Raw genomic sequence first — 18,374 nt, forward strand, 5'->3', positions numbered from 1 at the left:
ATTTTGAAGGCTATACAATCTTAGGAAACTGTTATCCAGGTACCAAATGCTTGTGGCTTTGTTCTGTTCAGTTTTGCTACTATCCTACACGCAGAACAAACTATGATAGTTCTCATTTATGTGAAGTTGACTCTGCAAGCCGGAGTGAATTTCTCCTTACTGTGAGTTTTTCTTGGGTTTTTTTTTTCATTTGGAAGTATTAAAGTTCAAAGAACCTCTCACTATGGTTTGGCTAAATATTATACCTGCTTCTAAAGATAGAGCAAATCAAAGTGGCATCTTGGGATCACAAGAATGAATCATTTGCAAAGCTGGAAATAAGACATGGAAACGTATTTGAAACTAATAAGAGTATTCTTTGTTAGTGTATTTTTAACCATGGGGTCTGTTCCTGTGTAAAGTTAGTGAAGCCTACATGCACTGAGTGGGACGTGGGTGGCGCTGTGGGTTAAACCACAGAGCCTAGGGCTTGATGATCAGAAGGTTGGGGGTTCGAATCCCCATGACGGGGTGAGATCCTGTTGCTCAGTCCCTGCTCCTGCCAACCTAGCAGTTCAAAAGCATAACAAAGTGCAAGTAGATAAATAGGTACCGCTCCGGCGGGAAGGTAAAGGGGGTTTCTGTTCGCTGCTCTGGTTTGCCAGAAGTGGCTTAGTCATGCTGGCCACATGACCTGGAAGCTGTACACTGGCTCCCTTGTCCAATAAAGCAAGATGAGCACCGCAAGCCCAGAGTCGGCCACGACTGGACCTAATGGTCAGGGGTACCTTTACCTTTACATGCACTGAAGGGCAGTGGCTCTGTAGTTCCAGTAGTAGAAGGGGGTAATGCTGGCAACTGCAACTTCCTACTTGTGGCACTGTGACAGAACAAGCTGTAGCCACTGCAATTTATTTTCCTGCCCAGCTATCAGAGGTACGTGCAGTTTGTATTCTGAATCTGATTGTCCAAATTGACTGTGTCTGAGCCTTGTGGACCATTGTAGGATGTGTGTGTATTCATATGCCTTTCCCTGGGCAGCGGTCTTTTTATTATGGAACTAGGAAACCTCACTAAAAGCAAAAAACAACAACACATAGCTTACAAGAGCAGGGAAGGATGCTTGTACCTGTTATGCGGTAATACTACTTGGTTCTCAGTTTCAAAGTGTATCAGAACTTAGGCAAAGGTTAGATTCCCTCTGTAGGACTAAATTGTGTTTCTCCTCTCAGAGAAGTAGACAGATTTATTCCTTGATACACTTTCGGAATGTCATAACACTGAAAATAGGTTCAAATGGTGTTGGGAATTTATTTACTAGGTTATTTTCGTAGACCGAGATCTCTAAGAAATGTAGTAGTGGCTACATTTGATAACAAATCGCGACTTCTGAGATTCAAGTCTGTTTGAAGTCTAGATAAAATACTATTTGTGTTAAGATACTTTTTAATGATTGGATTAACAGTCTTGGTAAACAGAATATGAACTAGAATGTGGGTTTGTGGTTATCATGTTTAGTTCCCAAGCAATAATATTTTTCGTTGCATCTTCTGTTGCCATTTGAATCATCAAGATGATTTAGGTTGTGTGGAAATCTTTAAAGGTATTTATGGGTTATAAAATTCAGCCAAACTATTGAACAGGTCTCATTTGTCATTTGAACTTGAGTATACTGAAAAATCCCTAGGTGTGCTGTGACTTTCAGACATGATTCATTTGGATGCTGCTTTAAAAACTTACGAACACCCTATAATTTGGGCAGCTGCCATCGGCTTTCCAGACAAATTGTTCCAGCCAGGATAGACTGTTTGGCCATGAGCTGTATATTCCTGCCGTTTTGTGTGTGCCTCTTTCCCTCTTGTCCACTCAGGGTGACCTTTCAAAGCTCATCTTTGTGTATCTATGCTATTCAGAGATAAGTAGTGAGAAGTGGCCTAAATATTGAACATGATCACTCAGCAGCAAGCCATGTTGCCATAGCCATCTCATTAGAAATGTTCCTTTTTAATCTGAGCATCTAGTATAAGCAATCTCACTGAATGTACAGACTGAACCCTTTATTTTTGATTATCAGCAGTGCATAACTTACTACAAGAGGCAAATTAAACTGGTGATCATGCTGCTAAATTGATAATGTGGACTCCTCATGTCATCCGCTTTCTGGTTTTGGGTGAGTCACTTCTCCCTGTCTTGGGTTTCCCCAACTGCAAAATGGGTTTAATTGTGTTCTTATTTGTAAAATGCATTATTTAGATGCCGTTCTGTGTCTATGCTTGAATATTCTTTTTTGTAATAATTTTCTAAAACAATCTATACATAAGTATACATAAACATACATACATTTTTAAGAATAAGAATAAGAATAAGAATATATTTATACCCCGCCCATCTGGCTGAGTTTCCCCAGCCACTTTGGGCAGCTCCCAATCGGGTGTTCAAAACAATACAGCATTAAATATTAAAAACTTCCCTAAACAGGGCTGCCTTTTAAAAATTGGATAGCTGCTTATTTCCTTGACATCTGATGGGAGGGAATTCCACAGGGCGGGCGCCACTACTGAGAAGGCCCTCTGTCTGGTTTCCTGTAACCTCACTTCTTGCAATGAGGGAACCGCCAGAAGGCCCTCAGCGCTGGACCTCAGTGTCCGGGCTGAACGATGTGGGTGGAGATGCTCCTTCGGGTATACAGGACAGAGGCCATTTAGGGCTTTAAAGGTTAGCACCAACACTTTGAATTGTGCTTGGAAACGTACTGGGAGCCAATGCAGATCTCTCAGGACTGGTGTTCTATGGTCCCGGCGGCCACTCCCAGTCAACACCTGTTAATCTTATGGAACATTTCATTAGTTATTAAGAATATATTTGTCAGCACTGCAAACCATGTATATATTATTTCAACATTTGTTACATTTTATCACAGCTATGAAAAAGCATTAAAAGATTGTATCATGTAATTTTTCTCTATATATGTCATAAAAAGGACACATTTTTTCCCCCAAATTGTTTTTGCTTCTCCCATTCTGAGCAGTTTAGTTAAATTCATCCCTGAACTGTACCATACTTTCATAATTATTTTACTATCAGTGCTCGAGCACTTAAGCCATTGGGCGGCTAGCAATATAAGTTTCTACTTATAAGACTCATTCTTTAAAATATTGGTACCTTTGGGCCTTTTGGAGTTCATTTATTTTTGTCAGTTGGCTCTAATGTAATGATTCTTTCATTCTTTGCAATATCTCTTGCTTTTGTAATATTATGCTGTATTCACAAACTTATATTTCCTGTCAAAAGGAACATACTGTTGTACATAAAAGACTAGTTGGGATATTTGAGGCGATAATATTTTCTTCATTTGCTTCGGACTTGCAATGGTGCATTAATCATATTGGGTTTTATCAGTTATTGAATATGGTTTTTTGTGCTACTTATGTTCCCATGTTTGAATGCTTCCGGACAATAAAATATGCCCTATTTGTTTAGAATCTTAAAACTAAGGTCAGATTGGCCAATAGGACTACATTTTGCAAATGAATAAAGTCTCTGTTACTCCTTTGATGTCATAATTCAGGCAGCTAAAGATATAACCAACAAGCTGCCAACTTATAATGAAGAGTGCAATGTCATCTCTACAGCAACTTTTCCCCTAGAAGCTGGTCCCTGAGTGAGCAGAAATGAGCCGCCTGCTCTTGAAGTATTCCAGGAGCCGTGCAAGTCACTTGAAAGTAGCATTGCGGAAAGGTGTACCATTAATCCTTTCTCGGCCAATGGCTATATGCTTCCCTTGGGGAAGATAAAGATCTTGACAGAGGCTGGCTCTTACACTGGAAATTTGTCACTTGTCTCTATCAAGGTGCAAGAGTTTTTAAATGAATCGGACAGGGCAGTTTGTAGGACTGCAATAATAGCTCACAGTTCAGCTCAGTTCTTGTGAGGGAACAAAGGAGTAGGGAGATTTTTTGTGTTAAAAACTGGAAGGTATGTAACTAGACTTAGAGGAGATGGTGTGACAGGATCTGTTCTGTCCCATCCCCCCAATTTCCATCTTATTCTCCTGACAATCCTCTGTCTCAGCATTATAGATTACTGATGGAGGACTGTAGCTCAGAGGTAGCCCTGAGGTCCGAGGTTCTATCCCACCAAAATTGGGTAAAATAAACTTTCTGAAACGCTGAACAGCTACTGGAGGTCAGTGTAGCTGATACTGAACTGGATAGACCGATTGTCTGACTTGGCAGCTTTCTGTGTTCCTAATTTGATGGCGTATGAAACTTGGTGGATAATCTCTCTCTGTTTGCAGGTGGACAGGGTGGGATGGTGTTGAGCGCAGAATTGGGAGGTTACAAGATGGAAGGTGAACGTGGCTGGAGAAGGCTATATAATTAGCCATGAGAGTTCATTCTCTGATCCGGTTCTTGGAGGAGCTTTCAGTCACTCCCAAAGCATGTGTTTCAAGAAATAAATAATTCAGACTCTTGGGAGACTCGGGTGTGCCATCATCCAGTTAGCCTCCTCGGGGCAGGTAATTATGCTGTGTGTCTAACTACATCAGGAGTGATTGATCCAATCTTGCTTGATATAGGGATGCACCCAAATTACCTGCCCTCAGAGGACGTCACACTCTGTTGGAAGTAGCCTGTGCAATTTTGCTTCTCCCCCCCCCCCCGCAAGGTTTGCAAGCTCGTTTGCAGCTCCTAGAGAAGGCTGTGAATTAATTACACTGAGCCCCCGCCATCAGCTGTCTTAGCTATGGAACTTTTCTTCTATTCCCCCTCCTACCATACCTGCTCTATAATTTGGTGTGAAACTTAGACACACCTTGCCATCGCTCATATAGGCAAGTTGTTCCACAGAAAAAAACAAAAAAAGCAAGGTGTGGAATTAAAAAATGCAAGTGAAGAGATGAGTAATTCTGCATTGTAGAGGGAAGTGTCTAATTTGGTGTTAGTGGGTGGGTCAAACCACCCAAATCTGTGCACACAGATTGGGCTGAGTTGAGTTGTCTCTTTGCTGCACCACGCCCTGCTCTTCAGGGATTTGAAGTTTTTCTGTCAATCCCTGACTTAGAATGCAGCCTTATCAGGTTAGCTGGCAGGCAGGCAGCCTAGCCAAAAGAATGACTTTTAACTGACTCCACAGAAGCAGCAATCTGAATATGCTGGCGTCTCTTGTGGCAAGACTCCAAATCTTCTGTGCTCAACTGTTCTTCGTTTCCCCTCTCCTGCTTTTTCTAGGGTTTTGGCATCGGTGATGAGAAATGGGGTATGATGTAGCTCGTTTTCAAGGGGATGTTGATGAAGATCTTATATGTCCCATCTGCAGCGGGGTCTTGGAGGAGCCAGTGCAGGTAGGTCAGCGTAAAAATTTTGTAGTTTATTGAAAAGCTGAAGGTTTTTTATGTCAAAGCTGTATTAGATCTTTGTAAAAGCTGCATGACTGAGGGAGAATACATGTGATAGTACTCTTTGTTTTAATTTTTAAAGCTATAATCTAGTCTGATTTATTAAGCCAAAGAAAAAAGTTTTAAAATGCACACTATATCTATGCAAATTCCACCAGAATCTGTTAAACATCGTGAGCTTTGTCTGGAGTTCAGGCTCAAATTTAACAGCCCATGATAATCACTGAATACTAATTGGGTAGGTAGTTTATCCATATAAAAGGCAGTAGACTTCATGATAGGCTATGCACTTCATGGTATTAAAATATAGGCTATCAGAGCACATGATTACTATCTGTTGCAATTTCTTCTGGATTTTCCAAAATGATAAACCTAGGACTGTGAATGTTAACTAGCTAACAATTTATACACATAAGAAGAGTCCTGCTGAATTTTTGCCGAAGGCTACTCTGTTTCAGAACCAGGTGCCTTTCAGAAACATACAAGCAGGACCTAGCATATGTTCAAGCCAACCCCACATATGATTGTCACATGTGACCACATGCATCTATTTTGCTTTCCCTATAGTAATATGGTAATATGTCAATCAGCTGTAAGCCTGTCTTGTTCTCTTATCAGTAGTAAACAAATCACTTCTATCTGTAGCTAAAGTGAACAGGATAGGTAAAGGATTGATTTCTTTGCTGGCAGGGTATTCTTGTAAAGATGAATTACGCTAAACAGCTGGCTGCTGAATTTTAGATAGACTTGTTCGGCTTGCATATGAAAGAAGCACTGGGTGGCCGCAAAAGTGCTTTGGAATATCATTAAAAGGAAAAAAACCATTTAGTTTGAATTCAGCTCTCTGTCTTGCAGGTAGCTGGTAACTAGATGACGATGAACCTTCAGATACTTGTATAACTAGGCATACCGGGAGTTGTCATTCCACATTCAGAACAAAAGCTTCTGTTTCTTGAGAGGCTGGAACTGCTGGAGCATGAGTTTATTTTTGCACAGGGAACTGGCAGAAACTATTCTTATCTTAGTAGGTCTCCTTATGTAACATTTGCACGAAGAAGCATTAACCAAAAATATGACCTTGCTGCATGTTACATGGCTGGCTTTGGTGCTTGCTCCATATGCAGGTATGGGACCCTAATCCTGAAGGGGCCTTTGCTTTTCCTTTATTCAGATTTTTATCCCTCCTTTCACTTCAAAATGAAGTCCCCAAGGAGCCTGATATAAACAAGCATTAAAAGCAAATATCATTTTTTTTAAAAAAATTGCTTAAACTTTTTTTTTTTTAAAAGCAAAACGTGGGGGTGACAGAAAATCAAAAAGCGAGAAACAAATTTCCGGATGAAGCAAAAAGAAATCACACAGTCTGCCCAGAGCCTGCTAAAACAAAGTCTTCAGAAAGCAATGGAAAACGAGCAATCAGGGGGCGAGATGACCTTGCCAGTCACATCTTGTGCACTGAACAGAGAAGGCATTTTCTCTTGCTAATTAGTGACCCTGTAAAATGCATCAGTCAAGTTAAAATGCTGTTCCAACCTGTCAGAGGAGACAGAAGCTTGTATTCAATGAAATAATTGCTTTCATGGAATGACTTCCACAAGCACAGCAAAGCCCCCCAAATCTGTTTTGGGGGTTCCAGAACAGATTTCGGAGTAGTCTTGTGGGAGGAAGGAGGAGAAGGAAGGGAAGTTCTGTTGCGAATACAATGATTTTGTTAGATACAACCTACCAGAACTAGCTGATTCGCAGTAGCCATGAGAGATCAGTCTACCTAAAATATTCAAGTGTTTTGTTATGGTAGGTGTGCAAAATATCTTAGTGTTAAACGGTATTTCTGATCGCACTAGAAACATTATTCTTAGCAAGCTAGTTAAGCATGTTAAACTCAAATTGTTTCCCTCTTGTGCAAGACAGACTGTTTTGCGTTTAAATTTGAAGCGACACTCTAAAAACTGCCTCAGAATGCACATTGCATCTAATCCATTGTGATACGGTTCATACAATGGAGAGCAACATGTGCTATTCAGCTGCACATCTTGATTTTCTCTGAACAGGAAGTCATTAAGCTTGGGAGAATGGGAGAGGAAATAGACCGAGAGCTTCTGAACTTTCCTAACTCCCTTTTAGATTGAATATGTGTTGTGCATTACCCAGCCGCCCCCGCCACCTCTCTTCATGTCGGGTCAGGGTGTAGGCTGGAGGCCTTTGCCTGTATTTCTGTTTATGGGGATGAGTCAGTGAGCAAATGCAGTATTGTTAGCCTCTAATTGCTTGCTAAGGTTAAAATGTCCCTGTTAATCTTCTGTGTCTCCCATCTGTAATAGAGATTTGCTGAAGGGTTTCCTGGAGCATGCGCTTTGTGTGAATTGCTCACAAAGAATTTTATTTTGTTGGGTGGGGGGGTAGTTATTTGTTCTATTGTTACTTGATGTATTGCATTCATTAACCTTTGCAATAACTATTACTACCTTAAAAACGACAAACATCTGTACTACTGAGGACACACTTATTATCCTGTACCTAGACATCCTTCCTGAAAATAAATAAAAATGTACAAAAAGTCCCTGTTAAAAAATAATTGTAGACTATTAGTAAAAGTACAGAAATCTGTTTTGTTTGCCAAGATTTGAATACACTGTATTACAGCCGTCATAAGGCAATAACTTTACTTCTTAGCAGACTAATTCATGAGTGATGTTTATGGGTCTCCCAAGCCAGTTGTGTCACTTCCACAAGTGTTGGTCTTGTGGTCCAAATGCAGCAATGCAAACACTTGATGAATGGCCATTTTGTGATTTCAGCAACAGTGTATTTTAAACCTTCTGTTGGCTTATGGTGCTCAACAGGTTGACCATTCTCAGCTACATCACTGGCTTATTTGGAAGCATATGGCACATGCTGAGTGTAGGAGAGCTTAGTGTAGCAGATGTCCAGGAAAAACCTGAGAGCACACAGGAAGAAACTAAGAAAATTGGCCCGATTCAGCTAATGAATCTTGCTAGCAGAAGCCAACTCAAGGACTTCTGCCAGCACAACAGGGCTTCCCTCCTTTCTCTACCCCCTGACCCCCCCCCAAGCTGGCTCGGGGTGGGGGGTTGGGGGAAACCCAAGAACAGCAGATAGGCTGGAGGAGGTGAGAAGAGGGGAAATTGCTCCATCAGCACAAGCATTTCGACTTGCCAGATGGAACATTCTCTTTAGCACTACGCTGAATTCCTCGCCATTATCATAAGACAGAAAGCACGGTGAGAACCAAGCAATTGCGAATTAGTTTATAGGAAATTAAACTTCTGCCTTCTGTCAGCTGGCAATGCCTGGGAGGCATAGCTGTGAGACGAGTAGCTGAGCTGGTGTACATTTGTGCATGAATAAATCTTCTCCGGAAGAAGAGTTATCACTACAACTGTGCCTTATTTGGAGGATTGTCTATGTTACGCCCACAGGCAGTGCAATGAAAACAGCTGGTTAAAGGGAGAGGTACTGTGCTACTTTGCCCTGTGAAGTGAATTTTTCAAATCATCAAGATTTATTTTAACAATTCATTCTTGAGTTGAACACCTTGCACAGTGATGAATGTAACCTCCTTCCATTGATCTCTACGGAACCAGCATGGTGTAGTGGTTAAGAGCAGTGGACTCATAATCTGGTGAACTGGGTTTGATTCCCCACTCCTCCACATACAGCTGCTGGGTGACCTTGGGCCAGTCACACTTCTCTGAAGTCTCTCAGCCCCACTCACCTCACAGAGTGTTTGTTGTGGGGGAGGAAGGGAAAGGAGGATGTTAGCCGCTTTGAGACTCCTTCGGGTAGTGATAAAGCGGGATATCAAATCCAAACTCCTCCTCTTCTTCTTCTACTTGTACCACACCAGCACTGAAATGGCAAAGTATGATTTGCAATAGGCTTGATGAGAGAGAGAGAGAGAGAGAGAGAGAGAGAGAGAGAGAGAGAGAGAGAGATCTGCCTCAAAGGCAGTAGATGATTTTCATATCCTTTGGTTGATGGCAGTTGTCCTGTGTTTCTGCTTCAGTGTCTCATAAGTTATAGCCAAAGTGAGTTATCTTCATATGCCGTTAGTAGCGTAGATTGGCTTAAATTATTGGTCGAAGTTCTGTTCTTCTTCCAACTCTATCTCTCTTATTTGTGAAAAACATGGAAAACAGATAAGAGCACACATGAACACAGGCCACAAACCAGTAGCGTGAACCTGATGTAACCTGCCTTGGCATACCTTGCTCTGTTCTTTGCACAGGCTCCTCATTGCGAGCACGCCTTCTGCAATGCCTGCATCACCCAGTGGTTCTCCCAACAACAGACTTGCCCCGTGGACCGAAGTGTGGTGACCGTGGCTCACTTGCGGCCTGTTCCTCGGATCATGCGTAATATGCTATCTAAGCTGCAGATCACATGTGACAACGCTGTTTTTGGTTGTACCGCTGTAGTGCGACTTGACAACCTGATGTCTCACCTCAACGACTGTGAACACAATCCAAAGCGGCCTGTGACTTGTGAGCAGGGATGCGGGTAAGTATTCAGCTAGGTCTGACCCAATGCATTTTAATGTCATAGTTCAGTGCTTTGTCTAAGGCACGTATGTCCAAAGTCTGTTTTGGGGGCCTAATCCGGCCCACCAATTGGTTTAATCCGGCCCCTGTGACAGTTTATCTCCTGGGGTAAAACCCCAACAACTTCAATCCTTAAAAAAAGCTCAAGAACTTTGGGGTAAAAACATAAAAAAGCAACAACTTTGGTCGGCCCTAATGCATGTTCACTTCATTAAATCTGGCCCTCTTTGGAAAAAGTTTGGGCACCCCGGTCTAAGGGTTTTATATAGCCAGTAGGGACGTGACGCGGGTGGCGCTGTGGGTTAAACCACAGAGCCTAGGACTTGCCGATCAGAAGGTCGGTGATTCGAATCTCCGTGACGGGGTGAGCTCCTGTTGCTCGGTCCCTGCTCCTGCCAGCCTAGCAGTTCGAAAGCACGTCAAAGTGCAAGTAGATAAATAGGTAGCACTCTGGTGGGAAGGTAAACGGCGTTTCTATGCGCTGCTGTGGTTCGCCAGAAGTGGCTTAGTCATGCTGGCCACATGACCTGGAAGCTGTACGCCGGCTCCCTCAGCCAATAAAGCGAGATGAGTGCGGCAACCCCAGAGTCGGCGACGACTAATGGTCAGGGGTCCCTTTACCTTTTACTATAGCCAGTAGGGCTTCACTCCCATGCCAGCGTGAACTGGAAAAATAAGCAGGAGAGAGTCATTGGTTGTGTGGTCCACCTGGTCAAGCTTAATATGAGACAGCTTTTATGATGCATGAGGGACAGTTGAGTTGTGCAATACTGGCAGCTGGTAACTGGAGACTACTGACTTCAGTCCCAGTTTGCTTTAAAGTATAGATTTTTGCTTCCGCATTGTTTGCAGGTCACCTAACTATGAGTTTCTATTGGAAGACACCCATTGCTTAATCACCTTTCTCAATTCTTGCTGTTCCTTCTCCATGCAGCTTGGAAATGCCCAAAGATGAGTTACCGAATCATAACTGCATCAAACACTTGCGGTCAGTGGTGCAGCAGCAACAGACAAGGATAGCTGAGTTGGAAAAGACTTCAGCAGAACATAAGCACCAGCTAGCGGAGCAGGTACACACAACAGCTTCTTTTGCAGCAGTCTTTGTGGCTCCTTTAAGTAGATAAACAATTCCTCTTTCCCCAAGCGAGCTCAAATAACTGATAAGAGTTTGTGTTGCCATGAGAAATGGCTAAAGGACTAAATTACCTCTCTTGTTAGTTCAGAATTTGTCAGAGGATGAAAAATCAATGTGTGTGTGTGTGTGTGTGTGTGTGTGTGTGTGTGTGTGTGTTGTTGTTAGAAGATAGGGAATATTGAGATGTTGTTAGAAGATAGGGAATATTGAGTTGAAGTATTGTGTAAGTGTTATAGCTGAGTCCTGATCTTGAGGAAGGGAAGATTTCAAAAGACTCTTGCCCAGATGGATTTCAAATATTTTTTAGACTCTGGATTCTTCTCAAGTTCTGAGTGGCTGTAAAATATCCAAAAGGGGCATTCACAATGTGACAGTTGGTTTTTCTTAAAATACTGAAAGTTTTTTAAGTTCCTTTTGTAGCTTTGAGCAGTAATGCAGTCTAGTACTACAAGACATTATCATTGAATGAAATTTATATAGTGTACAGTGGTACCTTGGTTCTCAAACGTAATCCGTTCCGGAAGTTGCTTCCAAAACCAAAGTGTTCCAAAACCAAGGTGTGCTTTCCCATAGAAAGTAATGCAAAATGGATTAATCCGTGGTGTGCTTTCCCATAGAAAGTAATGCAAAATGGATTAATCCGTTCCATGACTTTTAAAAACAACCCCTAAAATGGCAATTTAACATGAATTTTACTATCAAGTGAGACCAATGATCCATAAAATGAAAGCAATAAACAATGTACTGCAGTCACACAGTCAATCAGTAGCTGAACTGGGTTCCACACAGTCACAAAAACAAAACAAAAAAGTCACAAAAACGCAAAATAAATAGCAAAAACAGACAGACCTCAGCATAACACTCAAAACGGAAGCGTGGCACTCAAAACAGAGCATGTTCAGCTTCCGAAAAAAGTTCGCAAACCGGAACACTTACTTCTGGGTTTGCAGTGTTTGGGTTCCAAGTTGCTTGAGTACCAGGGCGTTTGAGAACCAGGGTACCACTGTTCTATGTGAATGCATTTTTTTGTTCTAGTGCTGGAACCTCTGGATTCTATTGGCTGAGCTAATGAGACCCCTTTTAGAATATCAGTGAGCCAAGTGGCAACTCCTGAGTCAAATTTGACTCCTTGAATGGTGCTTTCTGGCCTCCTTAGCTGCCAACCCCAGAGGTAAAAATGGGATGTGAATGAGCAATAAATTTGACACTTGAGAGGGAGGCATGTCTCCTCCCTTGTAAAGCGTTCCTTCAGTAACACTATTTGTGTGCTAATAAAATGCAGCCATATAGAATGCTAACATGCAGCCTCCTCTGAAGCATACGTTTAACTGGAAACTCAAATCTCAGTGACTCGAGGGGCAGGGCCACTGTGGCAAGATGAGAAATGGTCTCAGAAGATAAACACATTTGGGCCAGGGAGCCCTGAGACTGGGTTGCCAACTAGCTGTATATTGGCAAGGTGGGAAATAGGAGCAGAAAAGGGGAAAGATGCTACCTCAGAGCTAGAGAGGTTAAAGGAATCAGGACTGATGAGTTGGCAGGCAGAAAATTGGGAGCTTGAAGTGACACAGAGCTGAAGAAAGGAAGGGTCTAGGAGAAGGTAAGAACAAACTCCATGCAGTGCTGGCTTTGCCACCTAGTTGTGGCAGGCTTATGACGCCTTCAAAAACTGTTGGCTCATACAAATGGCTAAAGTTTGCCTCTGAATGCAAGTTGCATGTAGCAAGCTACAAGGGAGTACTTTCGCCTCCAAGTCCTGCTGTGTGGGCTTCCCAAAAACATCTGGCTGACTTGTGAGAAGCTAGATGCACCTTCAGTCTGATCCTTGATGGCCATTGGTTGTGGTTTTATGCCTGTCACGAAACCTTTGAAGGCACGAGAGCCCTGCCAGGGAAAAAAGGTCTTATTTTCAGGAATCACGGAATGCCTACAGGGCATATTTATTATATCCCACTTTTCCTTTAGAAGGTTCAGGTCATCCTAATGTAGGGTTCCCATGTTCTTCCTATCCTGGAGAAATGGGAGATAGGTCCACATTCCCTAAGCTTCAACCACGCTATGCGTTTTATGTTCCCTGACTCTTCACTAGGTCCATACCTAGCATCCCATTACCGTCTCGTAATGGAGAGATCTAAACGTCGGGGACATTTTTTTTTTTTAACCAGGTCTTTCTCAAAATCTTATTTGAAAAACTGCAGCTTTCATCTTCTCGTTTACTCTGTTTCTTTCAGAAACGTGACATTCAGTTGTTGAAAGCATATATGCGAGCGATACGTAGTGTCAATCCCAACCTGCAGAATTTGGAGGAGACTATTGAATATAATGAAATCCTAGAGTAAGTGCTGGAACTGAGTTTTAAAAGAGGGTGGAATGGTGAGGGTATGTTTTTGACATGGACAAGGCCAGCATAACTAAGGTAATGTTGGAAAGTGATTGAAAAAGTGACTGGAGAAGACCTCACTGTCTTGTAAACTAACACACTCTCTCTCTCTCTCTCTCTCTCTCTCTCTCTCTCTCTCTGTGTGTGTGTGTGTGTGTGTGTTCGCATTGCAAATTTGCACATTTCTAGGGATACAGTAATATACAGAGTAGGCAAGGAGACGCTTCCTATTATGCCAACTTGCAGGTGTTTCTGGGGGTGGCTGCAGTGGGGAGAGAGGAAGGGGTGGAGTTTCACTCATGCAGTGTCGCATATCACCCAAGGTGTTTCTAAACATTGGATTTCTGGAGTGTTACAGGAGCTTGAATCCATCCTGCCTGGCTGATGCACATACAGGAGCAATAGGTAGAAAAGAAATGTTTACTATTTTGCATTTTTATTTTGAAGGCTTAGGTCAGATACCGTGTTCATAACAAGGATGAAAACAATCAAAATTAAAAATGAAATCAGTTCCATTCTAGTCTTAAACCCTTACACTGTCTCTAGAAAATGTTACAATAGCTTCTCTGTGGCTATTTTTTAGGGAAAGAAAAATCCACTGTTGTGTGTCTGCTTTTTAACATTGTGTTATATGTACACCATCGGTCAATTCCAACTTACATGATGAAGCAAAAGGAGTGTGTAGAGCAGGGTTGTTTGCAATTAAAAAGCAGAACAAACAATGGGCTATAGTAAAATATCTCATTATGTATGATGTAATGTAGAAGGGAGAAAAGGATTTAAACACATTTCCTAAATATGGAGTCTTATTCAGTATAACTCTTTTGTCTTCCAAAGTGTTGATTCCCTGAAATCCATACCAGCTGACAGTGCAAGCCCTGGACCACAGATATGGGCTTCTTTCAGTGTTAACCATGGGAGACGATAAGCTGCCAGCAGTTTAAAGTAGCTGCAATCTCCAGTTGCAGAGTGCATTATAGGGATCAAATCTTAAAGCCTCACATTTCTCACTTCAGGGTAGATTGGAAATGAAATAATGGATTTGGTGGCAGAGCTGCAAATTGAATTCCCCTGTCTTAAGCCTTGAGACTAAACTAATAACCTGTGGTTCTCATGGCCTTTGGAAAACCCTAGTGCCCCATGGAAGCTTCCGAAAGTTCAAGAACAGAAGAAGTGCTGCCTATAATACCATTTGCTCATTACTGATCTTCCTGTGTGATACACAACCATAGAGAAGTGGGGGTCAGGGGTAGCTGGGTGTGTTTTGAGGATCACATGGTTTACCTGAGGCAACTGGAGACCCATCAGGTCTGGCCAAGGTTCCGAGTAAACTGAATGAGCCTCCTAGAACACGCCCCGGAATTATGTATAATGTGCAAGGGGTTTCTTGGAGGACAGTTCAACGAGGAAAGTGTTCTCTAAAGATGGAAAGTTGGAAAACCACTGAGCAAGTCTCTTCCCATTCCATTGTGTTTTCCTCAAAGTTGGAAGCAAAATGCCATGCATTCGTTGCATTTATTTTTCACCTTTTACATACACACACACACACACACACACACACACACACACACACACACACACAATCTGTGTTTCCCCTGATATTTCTCTTACATTGACTTGTGTTTTTTTTCCAATTGCTTCTAGGTGGGTGAACTCCTTGCAGCCAGCCCGAGTGACACGATGGGGCGGTATGATTTCTACACCAGACGCCGTACTTCAGGCTGTCATCAAGCGCTCGTTGGTGGAGAGTGGCTGCCCCACATCCATCATCAACGAGTTGATTGAAAACGCCCACGAACGGAACTGGCCACAGGGCCTTGCCACGCTAGAAACCCGCCAGATGAACCGGCGCTATTACGAAAACTATGTGGCCAAACGCATTCCGGGCAAGCAGGCTGTGGTGGTGATGGCCTGTGAGAATCAGCACATGGGTGAGGAGATGGTGCTGGAGCCAGGCCTGGTTATGATATTTGCACACGGAGTGGAGGAAATCTAAAGACTTAGCAGAGATGATGAACGAATGTGCTTGAGAGAGAAATATACCGTGTCCAAGCTGACTGATCTTGCCCGCTGTGCCGTGTCAGGGCATTATTTCTCTCTGTTGATTAACACACCACTTCCTAATTATACTGGGCAGGTGCCCAGCAACTTATGCAAGATGCCGTGCTGCATTTCCCCACCCCACCCCCACCCCCACGTGATAATCCCACTCCGGTTTGATGTTGGCGCAGGTTTCCAAATGTCTTCATAAAAGCACAAGAAACTCCTCTGTGCTCCGGTAAGTGGGCTTCTGCCGTAAACGTCTTTAGAGAAGTCTTCAGTCTCCTGACATGAGTGCATTGGCCCAGATGACTTGGTTTCTCTTCAAAGCATCTCTGTGCAGGGCACACGCTTTTTCCATCTTGGCCCCATAGCATCTTACTTTCACACAGTACCTTTAAGGCACAACTTTGCAGCCTTTTTGGGGGGTAGGATGGGGTGGATGGACAAGGATGGGGTACATGAGAAGGCAAATGCCAAACTGGGAGTAATGCCAAATAAAATATACATCCCAGTAGTGATGTTTTTGGCGTACAAAATGTTATGGAGCCAAGAACCCGACAGGACAATTTCTGCAACTTCCTTGAGATGCGTGGCCTTACGTTGCACAGGAGACGACCCTTCCTTTTCAGATAGGGCCTGGTTTTCAACAGAATTAGCATTTTTAGCAATCTGCTGTTGCTGCTGCTGCTGGTGCAGAATTAAATGCACATCTCCTCGCAGAACCCAGATGTCATCTTCCTCCTCGTACTCTCAAAGTGCCGCTGGTGAGGTCAGGTTCTTTGCTGACTTCAATCCTTTCTCATAGGATGCAAGCCTTCAAGCAGATGCTCTGCTCAGTTTGAACAGAACCAGACTCCTCTGAATTGTGTGTGTGCCATTTAAGGTTGTCTCAACTTCGTGACCTTGCAAAGAAAATGGAAAAAAAAGGAAATTAACCTGGATGAAACTCTTGTCATTGTACGTTGGCTGTTTTGATAAATCTGTGTTTTGTTTTTTGTTTTTGACATCTTGATGATTGTGTCCAGTATTTTTTTGTACTACTTTTGCCTTTATATGTTTCCCTTATTTTATTTTTTAAATACAGTGGTCAGGAATGTCTTCAGGTCCAAGTTTAGTTTACCTGTTAAATTTAATTTATTTGCAACCGTTTTTACAGCCACTTTCTTTTTGTGTATGTTGCTTTGAATATTTCTTCCTTGCTTTTAAGCATTTGTGCTGGAGTTGGTGGGGCAAGGAATAAAAGCATCAATAAAAGAGCCGTTGGACCTCGCTCTGTATCAAAACACTGACAGTACCATCCCTTCTGAACAGCTTTCATTTTGTTAAGACTCCCTGAATATCCCCAGCTGAGCAGAAACTTTGAACCAAGGTTTAATTCTCTTTCTTGTGCTATTGCTGCCTAAAATGGTTGCTGTTAATATTTCACATAAGGGATTTGCAACAGTAGATGACCATAGCTGCTGCCTTCAACATAGAATTTGGACCACTTTGCAAGCAGCTACCATCTGCAAATGTTTGGGACAGAAAGAACTCCTGGATACTATCAGCAGCAATGATGGCTGCTTGAGGAACGTTTCCACTCCTGCCGCACTGTAAATGGATGCAATGGAGTATATCATCTAAGAAGTGTTTTCCCAGTCCTGTAAGTGGCCTGGTTCTTCATGGTGATCCTATGGTGGAGAATCAGCGTTTATTGGGAATGTGGTTTTCATAGCAATTAATAGCCGGCAACCATTGCTCTTTTTGTTGAAAGTGTGTTTGGGTGTGTGTGTGTGTGGGGGGGAGAGGATAGAAGAGTATAGGAAGACACGATTCTTAAACCCCTTCAAAAATAATCTCCATCCCTCTTGCGGAACTTCAATCATTCCTACGAATAAAGTGCATGAATAATGCAGCTTAGCTTCTGTCTATGATCTTGAATATTCACCAAGCAGATGTTGTTTCCAGTTTCATTCTGTGGGAAATGCTAGTGCTTTGGAGATACTTAAGTCTGCAGCAATCATTCTGTTTGTGGCCTTTGCTTTTTCACAGACCTGTTCATTAGTTGCTGTCCAGCTCTGCTGTGTCCTCCGTTTTCCTCCTCCTCCCAGTTTTTCTCCTTTGTTGGCACACTGCTTATGCTCTGCTCCCAAGTAGAACTTTGCTTCAGAAACCGAGCCTGTTACCATTTCCTATGGTGTTTCAGCTTTTACAACTGTTAACTGTAGGAGCTGCCACTTAAAAGAAATTTTACAGTTCATTTATTCGTACTTCGATTTTGTAAGTGATGATTTAAAAACACCTGGAATGTGCTTCAAAAGTCAGATCAGTTTTAGGGATGGAATGGGTTGTGCTCATATACATGTCAGTGATAATGACATGTTTAGAAAGGGGAATCTGCTGGTTGGAAGTAATTTCTAACTCTGTCCCTGTTGCTCAGGAATTGAAAAAGCTGCTAAATCCAACCTAAAACTGTATATTGAGCTAAACTGACTTCACTGTTTTCTCCTAACACATCTTGTTTACCTCCCCTCGATGTCCTGCTCTCACTCTTGTGCTCTGAAACGTACCATAGAGTTTGTTATGTCTCCTGGCAGTACGCAAGTTGCTGATCGCATTTTGTGTTTTGCTGTTCAATTGTGTTGACTGCACTAATAAATTGCCTTTTTCCTGACTCCTTTACAAGCTTCCTTCAGACTCAGGTGTGTTGCATCCTGCATGAAAACTTTGCAAAGCTGCTTGGTTCCTTTTTTGCATTAACCTCTCGGAAAGCTGCTTGGTTCCTTAGTAACGTACTCAGGTACGACATGGGCGTAGAAAAATGCATGACTGCTGCCATGTCACAGCCAGCCAGCTCTTGTTTATCACCACTTCCTTCCTTAACCCACAAGGCACTGT

At 42.5% G+C, this 18,374-nt stretch overlaps 1 protein-coding gene across 4 annotated transcripts in view; it reads left to right on the forward strand.

Moving 5' to 3' along the window:
* RNF41 (ring finger protein 41) overlaps positions 1–18,150 on the forward strand; it is a 30,853-nt gene extending 12,703 nt beyond the window's left edge. The window contains exons 3-8 of one of the 4 annotated variants that reach the window (XM_083729040.1): positions 2,054–2,149; positions 5,211–5,323; positions 9,627–9,898; positions 10,874–11,009; positions 13,306–13,409; positions 15,099–18,150. In XM_083729040.1, coding sequence (XP_083585166.1) covers positions 5,234–5,323; positions 9,627–9,898; positions 10,874–11,009; positions 13,306–13,409; positions 15,099–15,450 — 954 coding nt within the window. In that variant the 5' untranslated portion in view covers positions 2,054–2,149; positions 5,211–5,233 and the 3' untranslated portion in view covers positions 15,451–18,150. Of the gene's footprint in view, positions 1–2,053; positions 2,150–3,513; positions 3,718–3,804; positions 3,830–5,210; positions 5,324–9,626; positions 9,899–10,873; positions 11,010–13,305; positions 13,410–15,098 lie in introns of those variants that run through there. The other 3 variants (XM_083729042.1, XM_083729043.1, XM_083729041.1) reach the window with 3 other exon arrangements.
* The last annotated feature ends 224 nt before the right edge of the window (positions 18,151–18,374 follow it).

Source organism: Podarcis gaigeae, assembly GCF_964106915.1.
Source record: "Podarcis gaigeae genome assembly, chromosome: 2".
NCBI classification, from domain to species: Eukaryota; Metazoa; Chordata; class Lepidosauria; order Squamata; family Lacertidae; genus Podarcis; species Podarcis gaigeae.